Source organism: Coffea arabica, chromosome 4c (genome assembly GCF_036785885.1).
Source record: "Coffea arabica cultivar ET-39 chromosome 4c, Coffea Arabica ET-39 HiFi, whole genome shotgun sequence".
NCBI classification, from domain to species: domain Eukaryota; kingdom Viridiplantae; phylum Streptophyta; class Magnoliopsida; order Gentianales; family Rubiaceae; genus Coffea; species Coffea arabica.
In genome coordinates this window covers 27,768,131-27,782,402 of record NC_092316.1, presented here as the reverse complement: position 1 = coordinate 27,782,402, position 14,272 = coordinate 27,768,131, and the positions used below count along the sequence as shown (strand labels likewise).

The 14,272-nt window shown below is 35.1% G+C and overlaps 2 protein-coding genes across 2 annotated transcripts; both read left to right on the top strand.

Annotated features, from left to right (window-relative positions):
- Positions 1 to 9,720: 9,720 nt before the first annotated feature.
- Positions 9,721 to 10,347, top strand: LOC113739125 (uncharacterized). The gene has a single exon (XM_027266369.1). It carries the CDS (start codon positions 9,721 to 9,723, stop codon positions 10,345 to 10,347), a length of 627 nt encoding a protein of 208 aa, XP_027122170.1.
- Positions 10,348 to 10,353: 6 nt separating this feature from the next.
- On the top strand, positions 10,354 to 11,601 carry LOC113738403 (uncharacterized). The gene is made up of 2 exons (XM_027265589.2): positions 10,354 to 11,136; positions 11,226 to 11,601. Exons 1-2 carry the CDS (start codon positions 10,369 to 10,371, stop codon positions 11,418 to 11,420), a joined length of 963 nt encoding a protein of 320 aa, XP_027121390.2. The 5' UTR covers positions 10,354 to 10,368; the 3' UTR covers positions 11,421 to 11,601.
- The last annotated feature ends 2,671 nt before the right edge of the window (positions 11,602 to 14,272 follow it).

Sequence of the window (14,272 nt, the reverse complement as noted above, 5' to 3'; positions counted from 1 at the left end):
AGCCCAAGAAGCTTAGTGAAGAAGATTATTTTGTGGTCAAATGGAAGCTTAATAAGGATAAAGATCAAGCTTTAGTCTTGGTCAAACTTGGTGGCTTACTGACAAATGGCAAATCAAGATGTAATCCTTATCTAGTTGTCTTCCATTCACCAAAATATCCATTCCATCTCTAATTATCTCTTAGCAATTTGTAACATAATATTTCTTTTACCCAAACTCCCTCTAATCCTCCAAATTTATGATACGCACCTCACTAGTCGATCACATTACTATTATGCACTATGAGACTTAACATGCATCAAATGAAACATGCACCAAGTAAAATAAGAAAATAGGTCAAAATCATGATTCAATTAATAAAATAACCAAGAATTCAAGGCAAGTAAATGAAAATCAAAGAAAATATGTAACTAACTGCTGGGTCACAACACAACTTGTTAATATCTATAAGTGAGCAAAAATGAACAAAACATTTTTTTTTCTTGGTCAAAGCTAGGGTTTGAAATCTCGCATGTTAAAATCTCTTTCTTTCCATAAATATGTCATACCACAAAATGTTAGACAATCAATTAAAAGAAACAATAAGGTACAACAGTCCATTATCATTCACTATATTTACAAGCAAGTAAGCCAAAATGAAAGGTATGAAAATTTTGGGTCCTCACATTACGTAGTATCTTTATATGCTTTCTCTCTTTACTACCTTCTTGAGGTATGATAATATCCATCACTTTTACAAATATACTTCTAATTTTCCTGCATATCTCCTTGGTGATGCAATGTACTTGTAGTTCCCAATTCCAAATCCATAGGAGTGGTACAATGAAGGTAGATGGCTTTCTGTCTATGCCTGCTTCCCACCTTTTGAGATTCAAAATTTGATTGTCAATTAGGTATGGCTTTCCCGTTAGGACCCTTGGAAGATTTGCCTCCTCTATGAAAGTGAACTGGAAAGGTCCTATTTCCACTACTTCTAGTTTCTTTGGGTAAATTCCATAGGGGGTTTGTGACATTCTTGAGTTTTGCCACTTTCTCACTAAATACCTTCCCATATAAGCTTTGCTTTCATTTCTCAAGCCTTTTATTAGATCTTCTCCTGCCATCTAAACTTTGCTTCACTCTTTGTTGACAATGTGAATCTTTTTTGAAAACTTTAGCTAGTTCATCCGTCATGATGATTGAGAGACTAAGTAGAGTTCCTAGAACTTAATCAATGGATTGAATAGATGCTTCACAAATCTACAAAAGAAGATAGCACAAATAAGTTAATTCACTACTCCAACAAAAATGGTAACAGAAAAGGCTGGAAAGCTATGCCTAGAATAAAACCTCTTTCTTCATCTTTTTTTTTTGCCTTTTGTTTTTGGTGTTAAGGTTTGGGTGGGTCAGCGAATAATGGTCAGGGAGTGATGCGTATGGGTTAGTGATTTTGGTTTTGTTGATTTTTAGTGGTTTGAAGTAGGGCTGCAAACAAACCGGCTTGAGTCAAAGTTCGACTCGAGTTTGGTCAAAATTGAACTCGAGTTGAACTCGAGTGGCTCGTTTACGAAGCGAGTCAAACTCGAGCCATCTGAGCTTAGGCTCGTTAGCTCGTCGAGCCGCTCGACGAGCTTTATGAAATTACAAAAATACCCATATTTGTATAGCTAATTACTAAGTTGGTATTCAAGAATTAGTGGCTCAGAGCAAAAGTTTCATTTCCACAAATTGAATTCCATTTCTAATTGCTTCTCCCGTATCTCTCTTTCGGTCTTTCCTTCACAATTTCTCACACAAACCCTAACCACCACCGCCACGAGTGCACCACAGCCACCACCGCCACCGCTACCCTTCAGGCCTCAATCAATTGCTAACACTTTAGGGTTACGAATTCTGACATTCTTGGAAACCTTCTTCCTTTGGAAGCTGTGGACGTTAAAATTTCGGGAGTAGTCCCGCCTGCAATTCGACTTCTTCTCAGACAAGGTTAATCACTTTCTTTGTCTTAGCTTTTCTGTTGTAAAGTTAATCGCCTGCAATTCGACTTCTTCTCCTCGCTTTATTGAAGTCTTTTTTTTTAAAAAAAATTCCTCACTTTATTGTTCACTCTCTCTCTGGAATCATTTGAACAAATGGATGCTTTGATCTACTTATTTGAAGGCCATTTAGTTCTTTTCCTGCTCTATATGTATTTTTTTTGTTATTTATTGGTCCTGCTACTGCTATGAGGACTCATGTTTTTATTCTTAATTTAGTATATTTTATAATTATTTTGCTCTAGTGTTATTTAATTTTACAATTTTTGCATGAATTTTCTTAAATTAAGCCTTTATCGCACGCGTCGAAAGTTTCTCGAAAGTCGCACCGACACGACTAATTGGAGATTTGAGGATTTAATACTAGGCTAGTATGTATGAGTAATTGTAGTGCTAGAGGAACTACCTTGGAGGGTTAGTAGTTAAGTGTATCAAACAAGAAAGAAAGTGATAGTGTACAACACTATTTGGCCACTATTAAGAGTTGACTTTTGGTACAACTTTAAGTTAGTTTCTTCAACACATTTCTTCCACAAAGATTCAAAACCAAGAAACCCTCTCTCTCTCTCTCTCATTTCGGTCAAACCCAAGCAGGAATAAGGGGAAGAGAAAACTTCATCTTCTAGCTTGCATCTTACTTGCAAATCCTTAACCAAACCACATAACACTTGGAGTTTCACTTTAGCTTGAAGAGTCTTGTGGAGTTGCTTGGTGAAAAATTGGAGGAAACCCTCACTTACTACTAGGGTTTAAAGCTTAGAGAGGGTAACCATTTCATCTCCTTTAGCCTTTCAAATTTTGCTAAGATTAGAGCTTGGACTTTATGGGTTTGAAACCCTAATCAAGTTTATAGGTTAGCGGACTTGAGAAAACTTTTATCTTGCTTTAAATCCTAGGCTAGCGGTCTTGAAAAGGCCTTTAGGTAGCTGACTTGAGGTCTTATTGCTTGATTGTTGTTGTTTATGTGGTGAGTGATATGATTTTGGCTTGAGAAGATGAGAGAAAGTTGAAAAAAAATTGATGTGGCCACTGCCTCCAATCCGGCCAGGAATCCGGCTGGGTATCCGGCCAGAAACCAGCCGGATTGTGACGTGGCACTTCGGCAGCCAAGTTTGACTGGCTGTTTTTCCTTCATTCTTATCTTGTTTCTTGGCTGATATTTCTTTATTTCTTCCCCTTCTTGGCCGGCTGTTTTGAGAGAGAAAACAAGTGAGGAAAACTTCACTTTCTTGATCAAATCTTGAGTTTTAACCGGTGAAATCACAAACTACTCCATACAAGTGTATACTAAGGAGGAATAAAGGCTGTGGTGGAGTGATTTTAGAAGAGGAAAGACTAAGCTACCATTTTCATTTGAGGTTCTAAGGTATTTAGCTAAGAACATCTCTCTTTGTTTCTAATAATTGGAAATTAGTGGCTTGTGGTTGCCACTTTGGTAGTTTTATTCAGTATTTCTTGGATTGAAGTGGTGATATGTGAATTTTTAGTTTTATAGTGAATTCTGCCCATATATGAAGTTTAAAGGCTAGCCATGATTTGCTAGTTTTGATATGAGAACTATCTAGTGTTTTAGTGTTAGTTTACTTTGCCTAAAAGAATTTCCAGCTTTTGTGCCTCAATCTCAGTTTAGGGTTTCTATTATGAGGTGCTAAGTGATGATATTTTAAGGGGGTTTAATAGTTTATTATGTGTATGTGTGATTGTGGTTGATGGTTATGGATTTGGTGATTGTTTGTAGGATGGAAAATAAAGAAATTAAGGGGAAATGCTGTCCGATCTTTGAAAGCATTTGATTGCTTTAATTTGAGTTGAAGGGCTTGAGTTTGATCCACGAAACTGTCTATGATGGATGAGAATCATGAGCTGTGGTTGGTGAGTGATTCCAAAACTGTTTCAAAGTTACTCTTGAACTATTTCTTGCATTGTTACTCGATTTCATATCATGAGTGTTTGCATGTGATCCATGACATGTTTTGACTCCAATGAGTTCTTTGGGAAGTCTTGTGCTTAGAACCAACGTCTCCACCACTGTTTACTATTTATTTGGAGCACTAATGGCTCCCTATTCCTGTTTCACTGTTACTGGATCTCTTTGAGCGTTGGACGTCTAAGTACCATGATTTCACTGGCTCACAAGAACAATAAATATACATTTGATTACTGATTCATGACATCATTGAAATGAACTATTGTGAAACTTATTTGCTTACTGATTTTACTGGACACTCGCTGAGATTCTAACTCACCCCAAAATAGTTTTTCCCCTCCACAGGGCTCGAGGCAAAGGAAGCATGTGAAATAAGTTATTAGTTTATCTGGATGAATTGTCTCCTGTACAGTTGAATTCAATTCACTTGTGGTATGAATGTTCGTGGAACTTTTGAAGACGTCATATTTGAGTTTTACGTTGTAATTATTTGAAAACAGAGGACTTTCGTTATATTTGGGATTGTATTACTTTTGAGATTGGAATGTAAGTAAGTATACGTTCTAAGCTTGGGAAATGTTATTTCGTTTATTATTGAAGTTGTACCCTATGTTATTTGATGTAATATTTGAGATGTATATTGTAATTTATTTGAGAACTGTAGTGAGTGAGTGAGTCTCGACGAGAGTTGGGCAGGTGGTCCGCCGAACCCTTGGCTCGTCTTAGGGGTAGATGGGGCTGTCACAACTTCAAACTTATCTAGGTTCAATATGTTTCTGTTGCTGATCAGAGGAAGAGAAGAAGTTCGTGACATCAATGATTGTGCTTAGTTTGTACTTTGTAGTTCAATATGTTTCTGTAGTAAGAAGTTATTGGCCTGCTTTTGGTTGTTATTTACTTATTTTCTGATGTTGACCTTTGTGATCGAGAATGTTGAACTTGTATGAAGTGCTGGGCATTTAAATTCTAGACTTTTTATGTGGCATGTATTTCTAAATTTATGATTGTATTTAGTGAAAAATTTGTAGGCCTTTTTCGATTATGATTATGTGAAAAATTATGGTCAATTGTAGCCATGAATTGTAGGCTATTATTATGCTAATAATTTGGTTAGGAATAAGTTGATGAAATGATGTTTTTGTTAGATTAATTTCCAAAAATTTGAGCTAATGAGCTGCTCATAAGTCAAAAATTCGAGCTGCTCGCGAGCTAGAAATCGAGTTTCAACTCGCGAGCCTTATCGAGTCGAGCTCGAGCCTAGCATTTTTTAGTCGAGCCGAGCTCGAGCTCAATTCTCTAGTCTCATCGAGCTCAAGCTTGAACTCGAGTTCACCTATTTTTAAGTCAAGCTCGACTCGATAAGTCCAAAACTCAACTCGACTTGGCTCGTTTGCAGCCATAGTTTGAAAGAGTGGTCATTTATAAGAAAGGTTGAGTGGGTTTGTCTCTATCGAATTCAAAGCTCCTATAGAGAAGAGCTAAGCTCTAGTTTTGAAACTAGAGAGAAACTCTTAACTAATGAACCTAATAAGAGAGGTCCGGTTAGTGCTTGACATATGGGAAAGTTTGGAAAAGGGGAAAGCGAGAAATGGAATTATGGTTGCCAATATTTCACGTGTTATAAACGTTTATAAACTAGTTCTAATCTTTCAATGGTTTCTAGAGTTTTTAAATTTAGGGAGATTAATTAAAATAAGAGAACTACTATGAAAATCGAATTTGGAGTTAGTCACAAGTTTTGCTTTGTACTTTGGTTCCTAATTTTTGAAATTTTGATCAATATGGTTTGCTAGGGAAAAAGAGAGCAGAGGATGACTGTAAAGAAATAGTTTTTGTGACCAATATATGCTGAGAGAGAACAACCTTATGCTTACCTACACACCTTCTTCTTCACTATTTTCTAGCAATCTACAAGTGAAATGGTGTGAAAATTAGGTCTTCATGATCCTCTTCTTCTCTGCAATAATTCTAATAGTCTTATTTTTCTTCTTTTTGGTTTTTTTGCTTTGATTTGTGTTCTCCCTTAAAAAATTATGACTCTTTTTAGGGCTTTTGCTATGGTTTTGTTGCTATTGGTTATCACGCCCCAAATTTGCCATGATTTGGAGCGTACATGCCACGAAATTTAGGCAGCAACTTCCTAACTACCGTAAGGTATCTTGCCTTTACTATCCATAACATTCCACAAAATTTCCATAAAATTTGAACTTTTATAAGTTAACATATATCTATCATCAATCATAACAATAAAGATTCAAATCTGACTGGACAAACACCTCTTATTACATCAATAAGAATGATAACCATAGCTAACAAACTATTCTATAATAGGGATTCAACTTCATCAACTTCCTGCAACATACGAACTAGTCATTATCCTCCACCATGTATACTAACTCATATTTGTCATTACCAGCTACAAAATTTTAGGAGTAGAATGAGCATACACATGCCCAACAAGTAAACCACCCTATCCTTGTCGAATTATGAGTTTTCATATATAAATATATATGTGTGTCTGTGTGTAATTGCACAATAATATTAGAAATTAGTACATTAAAATATGTCATTCCATAATAGTAGTCATACAATACAATGTTCAATTATACAATTCATAATTCCATAACAATTCGATTTCCTTGATTAGGGGATCATGCATTCATCGATCTCTATGTACACAACTTAATGTTTACCCCAATTAAGGGATGGTCGACACAGTATAATGTCTAGTGTTTAACCCCTACTAGAAGGGTCAAACAATACAATACAATAAGAATGTTGAATATAGTTATGGTTATAATCAAGATTGGTTCTTGTTAATTCACAATGCACTATTCAATACATAATACATATCCATTTAAACTATACGGTTCAAAAGTATCATTCAAATCAACAGATATGATTTGGATTTCATATACTAAAATAGCATTTAACATTCATAAAAGTATTGGTTCCAAAACTCAAGAGTAATGAGGTTCACTCACCTCAATTTTCGACATCAATATTCCAATTACCACTTCTCACAATGCCACTCATACATGATCCTAGAGTACCATAACACTATCATTTAGAAATGCAAATTAACTTACCCAACCATGTGAAGTCATATCGAACTTGTGCCCCAACCATTACACCTATACCATACTTAGGGAGAATTTTCCAGATTAGACCATAGTTCAGTGTTTTAGTTATAACTCAAAATGTATACTCTAGATTTACAAACAAAAGATACTTTCAGAAACTAGACTCAAAATTCCTTAAATTCTATGAGTAGAACTTTTCCAAAATCTTTAGCTTTCTGGTTCAAAAATCAACATCAAAATCTAACTAGAGAACAGACATATAATTTGTCTGTTACTTTCTTTGAAAATTGTAACTATCATGACCAATTCAATTAAAGATTTAAAGGTACATCTCATTCAACATCTTAACATACCTTTTCACAAGTTTAAATTCATTAAAATCAATTATCTTAATATACTCCATGAAATTCTAATTTGTGACTCAAATTCATTAAAAATCAATTCTCTTAATATACTCCATGAAATTCTACTATGTGATTCACACAACTTACCCCGAAATTTTTCAGATTTAATGAGTCATATACTTTTCATGGAACCCATCTTAAAATACTACGAAAAAAATCAGTTTTTGCCATGCATCCAATACGAGATAAAAAGTACCTTAAACTGTGGAAAATAGTATTTTCCATAGATTTGCAACGGTTTTGGAGGCATCTTGTATATAGCCATCATAAATGCTTTGCAACAGTTTTGGATCCGTGATAAATATTTTTTACCACGGAAAAATCACGGGTTTACATTCGTCATAAAAGAATTGTGATATATGTCATTGACCATTTACCATAGTTTTGAACACGGTTCGAAACTGTTACTAATACTTTTTGCAACAAATTGCAGTCATAGTTTGGAAAGCATTGAAAAAGGTCATTGTCATGGGCTAATTTCATAGTTTTGGTTCTGTGGAGAAAGGTTCTTATTAATCATCTTGATTTCCAATGTTGTTAAAAGAAATATCAAAAGATAAATGTTTAAGATCTATCACCATAATTTATGCAAGTAAAATAGCTAAAGTTTTTATTGAAAATCTCACAAATAAGTGCGTACAAGTTACCAAAAACATAGCATGTATTGCACGAAATTATGCCAATCCAAAGTGAATGCCATTTGAAGGCTAATACAATGGTCTAACCCTTTAGAATAACATCTCTAATACACTAACATTTTGGGACCACCCAACAAAGATTTCATGACTACAGACAGCCACGGATTTAAGGGGGGGCTGGTGGGGGCTTAAGCCCCCCCCAAGCCGCCGGAAAACCCCCTATATATAAGGGATTCCGGCGGCCAGCCCAGCCCAGCCCAGCCCCCCACGGTGATCCAGATCTACCGACTACCATCCTCCATGGCTCCATGAATGCTGCAGAGGAAGTGAAGAAGAGCTGGAAAGCCGCTGCCGTACTGACTGCTGAGGAAGAAGATGACCCATTTCATTTTGAATTTTTTTTTTGCCCTCTAAATACAAAACGACGTCGTTTCACTTTTAGTGGAACGACGTCGTTTTGTATAATGAGGGGAAAAAAAAAACATCAGATGAAGTCCTAAGGCTTCATCTGATGGAAAAGCACGCCGCCAGTGCCAAAGGGCAAACAAGACTCCAACTCCAAGAAGAAGACGCCAGGCTCCAAGAGGCAAGAACTCCAAGAAGCTTCAGTTGAGATTCTACCATCCTGCTTCAAGCCTTCAATTCAAGGCTCCAAGACTCCAACTCTCCACCATTCCATTCACATAAATCTTTTAGGTTAGTTTTTTGGTTTAAATTACAATATTCATCTTTATATTTTTGTTAATTATATGTTTAAATTATTTTTGAATTTTGAGTATCTTGATATTAATTTGATTAAGATTAATTTTTATTTAGTTTATGTTAATGTAATTTAAGAATTTGAAAGATTACATTAAAAAATTTAATGATATTAAATTTAAATTAGAAATTAGTTTAGAAATTGTATAGATTTTAGGTTGTATTTAGTTTTTAAAATTTTGTTAGTTTTATATTTGAAATTTTAAGAATTAATTATGTGAATTAGAAATTTTGAATGTAAATATAAATTCAAAATTTTATGAGATTGAATTAGAGATTATATGGGTATTTAGTTGTACCTTATTTTAACTTTTTGATAATTTTATATAATGAATTTTATAAATTGAGAAATATAAGTAATATGAATTTATTATTAAATTAAAGAATTATTTATATGAATTTTAAATTAATTGATTATTGAATTGCATAATTTTATTGAATTTAACCACAATTATTTAATTGTGACAGAAAATGGAGAGATTCTTTAAACCTAAACGAGTCCGTAGTGGTGAATCTTCAAATGACCCTAATATTAGTGAACCAGTTCAAAATCAATCTTGTGTGGAATTGAATTTAAATGATATTGTTAGTGATCCGGGATTACGAAAATCAGTTGAGAAATTTGATATTTCTCTTCGAGACCATGTCCGAAGAGAGTATTTGACTAGGGGACCTTGCTAACCGATTGGCCATATGAATCCAAAAACATCATTTGGTAAACAACATAGAAGTTTCCAAGATAGTTGGTATCAAAAGTTTGTATGGTTAGAGTATAGCATATCGAAAGATGCGGCGTTTTGCTTTTGGTGCTTTCTTTTCAAAACACAAAATAAGGGAGGTCGATATGCAGAGGATGCCTTTACAAAAACGGGATTCAATAATTGGAAAAAGGCAATGGAAAGATTTAATGAACATATTGGAGCTGTGAATAGTTGCCATAATGATGCTAGAATACAGTTTGAAAGTTTTCAAGATCAAAGGCATAGTGTGTCAAATGTGCTACGATCTTGTGGGCGCGAAATAGATATTGCATATCGCACCCGTTTAACTGCTGCTCTGGATGTGACCCGCTTTCTTTTGAAGCAAGGATTGGCTTTTCGTGGAAATGATGAGTCAACTAGTTCTTCAAATAGAGGCAATTTTCTTGAATTGTTTGAGTGGTATAGCCAGCGAAATACTGAGATTTTTGAGGTTGTAAATCAAAATGCTCCTGCAAATAATCAACTAACTTCTCCAATGATTCAAAAAGATCTGGCACATGCTTGTGCCTCAGAGATCACAAGTGTTATAATCAATGATATTGGAGACAATTATTTTTCCCTAATAGTTGATGAGTCTCGAGACAGTTCAGTGAAAGAGCAAATGGGAGTTGTTTTGAGATATGTGAACAAAGAAGGGCGTGTGATTGAACGTTTCCTTGCAATTGTACATGTGTCTGACACCACATCTCTTTGTTTGAAAGATGCAATTGATTCTTTATTCGCGCAACACGGATTATCATTATCTAAATTGAGAGTTTAAGGATATGATGGAGCTTCAAATATGCGAGGTGAGTTCAATGGTTTGAAGGCCCTTATATTACAAGAAAATCCCTATGCGATGTATATTCACTGTTTTGCTCACCAACTCCAGTTAGTTATTGTTGCTGTTGCTAAGGGAAATATCATTGTCAGTGAATTCTTTGTCTATGTCTCTATGATTGTCAATTTAACTGGAGCATCATGTAAAAGGAGAGATCAATTAAGACAAATAGAACATGATAAGATTGTTACACTTTTAGACAGTGGAGATATTATTAGTGGAAAAGGCAAAAATCAAGAAACTAGTTTAGCAAGACCAGGGGATACTCGTTGGGGATCACACTATCTAACATTACTTCGTCTATCCTCTATGTGGGCTTCGGTGATTGGAATATTGGGAAATATACAAGATGATGCCACCACTTCTGACAATAGAGGTATGGCCAGGGGTTTGATTGATAGAATGAATGATTATGAGTTTGTTTTTGCATTGCACCTGATGAAGTATTTATTGGGAATCACAAATGACTTGTCACTTGTTTTGCAACAAAGGGATCAAAATATTGTCCAAGCCATGAGTTTGATTGATACTATGAAATCTCAATTGCAAGACTTTAGGGAAGAGGGATGTCAAATAATTTTAGATGAAGTCAACAATTTTTGTGAGTTGAATATGATTCCCGTGATTGATATGGAAGACAGTATAGCAATCCGTGGCAATGCCAGGCGCAGTCGCAGAGGTCAAACCATCACTAATTTTCATCATTATCGCGTGGAAATTTTTTGTGAGGTATTATTTTTGAAATTATTATTTCATTACATTTGTTACTTGTTAGCAGATTTTCTTAGTTATTAATTTTATTATTGTTGTGATGCCAGGTTGTTGATTTAATTATACAAGAGATGAATAATCGTTTCTCGGAAGTTAGCACGGAATTGCTTAGTTGCATAACATGTCTTGATCCAAAAAGTTCTTTCTCTCAATTCAATGTGCAGAAACTACTCCGTCTTGCTGATTTATATCCTGAAGACTTCTCAAGTAACGATTATTTATATCTTGAGTCTCAACTTTGAAATTATATTTATAATGTGCAACGCGATCCTCAATTTTCAGAAGTTGGAGATTTGGGAAGTCTTGCTCAACAAATGGTTAAAACTGGTAAAAATACAGTTTTTCCATTGGTTTATCGTCTGATCCAGTTGGCATTAGTTCTACCAGTTGCGACTGCTTCTGTTGAAAGAGTATTTTCTGCAATGAATATTGTCAAGACTGATTTGCGCAACAAAATGGGAGACGAGTGGATGAATGACTGTCTGGTTGTATACATCGAGAAGGATATTTTTGCAACAATTGAAAATGAGCAAATATTGCAGCGTTTTCAACGGATGAAGACTCGCAGAATGCAATTGCCTCCTCTTCGTTATTCGAGTGCAACAACTACCAATACTTCAAGTGTTAATCAATAACAAATTTTTGGGTATGTATAATTATATGTTTTTATTATTTTTATAATTATTGATTCTAAATTTTACTTATTAAATATATTTATTTCGTCACAAAAAAAATTTTTAATACACTTCAGCCCCCCCAAAAATAAATTTCTGGCTCCGTCCCTGACTACAGATAACTTCCAAAAACATTTGAGAACGAATCAATTGGATGAAATTTTTCACAGTCCCCATTTTGTTTGAGTGAGAATGAAAGAGTGGGAGAGCGCAGGCACTTAAGCATTTTTTGTTTGTGTACGTTTTCAAAATATTTGGGTTTCAAATTTCAATGGGCCAATTTTTCTTCCATTTGGTTTGAATAAATTTTGACTTCACCAATTCCAAAATTTAAGTCATGAGTTATATGTACATGTGTGCCAATGTATATTATTTAGAGTAATCACCACTGAAAATTTTTATAATTAATCTATTTATTTTTTTATTTGTTCAGCCAATTCATCATAGACCTTCATACATAGCTCAATTAACAATTAGTTTACTTTCGTCTATAATTCAATGAACTATATATATATTTATTTATTTATTTCATTCGAGTGCAAAAAATTCACCATATTTATTAATATATTTATTGATTATTAGCTAGAACTAATTCAAAACTAGATTGAAATTTATTATTGTACACCATATGAAAACTATTATTAAAGTAATTCCTTTAACCACATATTGAATAAACCATGATAAATATAAATTATTTACCACAATGATTAATCAATCGTGGCAAATAGTAGCATAATTACCATGATTTATGGCTGTGACCAACAAAAGTGTGGTAAAAATTTTTTTGACATCACAACTGCTAAAACCATGTCAAAAAGTCACTTTTACACATGAATTGAAAATTGTGCCAAAAGACAGTGTGGTAAATGCTAATTTTTTTTTTGTAGAGTTTCATGTCCAAAATTTTTATATTACTCATATGCATATGATACTTTAATTCTATGGTTAGCTTTTATATAATCTTTCATAAAATTCATGATTTAAGCCTTTAAAGTTGCAACAGTATGGCAGGTCCAGATGGTTTCTCGGTAATATTTGACCAGTCATGTTGGGATATAATTAGAAAGGATTTGTTGTTGACAGTTGAGGATTATTTCTTAGGGGGAATTCAACCTAAGGAGTTTATCAGTACAATGTTAATTCTTATTCCGAAAAAGGCAGGAGCAACCAAATGGGTAGAATTTCGACCAATTAGCCTGTGCAACATCAGCTCTAAGATTCTCTCGAAAATCCTGGCGAATCAAATAAACAAGGTCCTCCCAGGGATTATCGCTCCCTTCCAGTCGGGCTTTGTACCACATAGACACATTGAGGATAATATACTGCTAGTCCAGGAGATGTTGGGGGACGTTAATCGTAAACTAAAGAGCCCAATTTAATTCTTAAGTTAGACATGGAAAAAGCCTATGATAAGTTGGATTGGTCCTTCTTAATGGTGATGCTGTGAGCTTTTGGCTTTGGAAGGTGGTTTATAGATCTGGTATTCCGTGTGCAATCCAACAACTGGTTTTCAGTCTTAATTAACAGGGACCAGGCTGGTTTCTTCAAGTCGTATAGGGGGGTGCGGCAAGGTGACCCCCTTTCGCCGGCACTATTTATTATAGTTGCGGAATTTTTGAGACAGGGTATCCAACATTTGTTTACTGAGGGGAGATAGATGTATTATCAGATGGGGGGTGGATGGATTCCAATATTGTTTTTTGCCAACGATACTATGATCTTTACAAGGTTGTCTAGGCATGGCTTGGAGGAACTAAAAGGATTTTTAGATCGCCATCAGCAAGTGTCGAGGCAAAGAATAAATGTTTCGAAAAGTGCTTTTCTTTGTTCTCATACCACCCCAGCATTAAATATTCATTTAGTGCAGTCGATCCTTAGTCTTAGTAGAGAGCAATTTCCTATTCGATATTTCGGGACACCAGTATTCACGGGCCATTTGCGAAGGGTGTTGTTTGAAGGAATTCTTGATAAAATATGCTCGAGAATACAAGGATAGAGTACTAGATTTCTGTCGCGGGAGGGGGGGAACTAATTTTGATTAAACATGTGTTAACTGGTATGCTAGTCTATTTACTCCAGGAATTAGCTCCTCCTAAATCACTCTTGACTTTGCTAGAGCGGGTGCTAAATGGTTTTTTGTGGGACACTATGCTTGGCGATAGAAGAACCCATTGTAGCCCTTGGCTAGGTTTGTGCTTCCTAGTAGAGGAGGCGGGTTTGGGCTTTAGAGACTTCTCCACTATGATAGACGCCTTTGGGATCAAGTTGTGGGTTAGATTGAGGGAAGGTAAGTCGCTATGAGCCAATATCATGTGCCAAAAATATTTTCCTCATTCACATCGTCTATTGGTGGATGGGACCAAGGGGTCTTGCACATGGCGAAGGATTTGTACAGTGTGAGAAATGGCAAAATCCAATGC

What these genes read in the sequence shown, in the direction of transcription:
- LOC113738403 (XM_027265589.2), top strand. Translation starts at nt 10,369, where the DNA reads ATGCGAGGTGAGTTCAATGGTTTGAAGGCCCTTATATTACAAGAAAAT. An exon ending in GCGTGGAAATTTTTTGTGAG is followed by an intron (nt 11,137 to 11,225) that starts GTATTATTTTTG and finishes TTGTGATGCCAG; the next exon opens with GTTGTTGATTTAATTATACA.
- LOC113739125 (XM_027266369.1), top strand. Translation starts at nt 9,721, where the DNA reads ATGGAAAGATTTAATGAACATATTGGAGCTGTGAATAGTTGCCATAAT.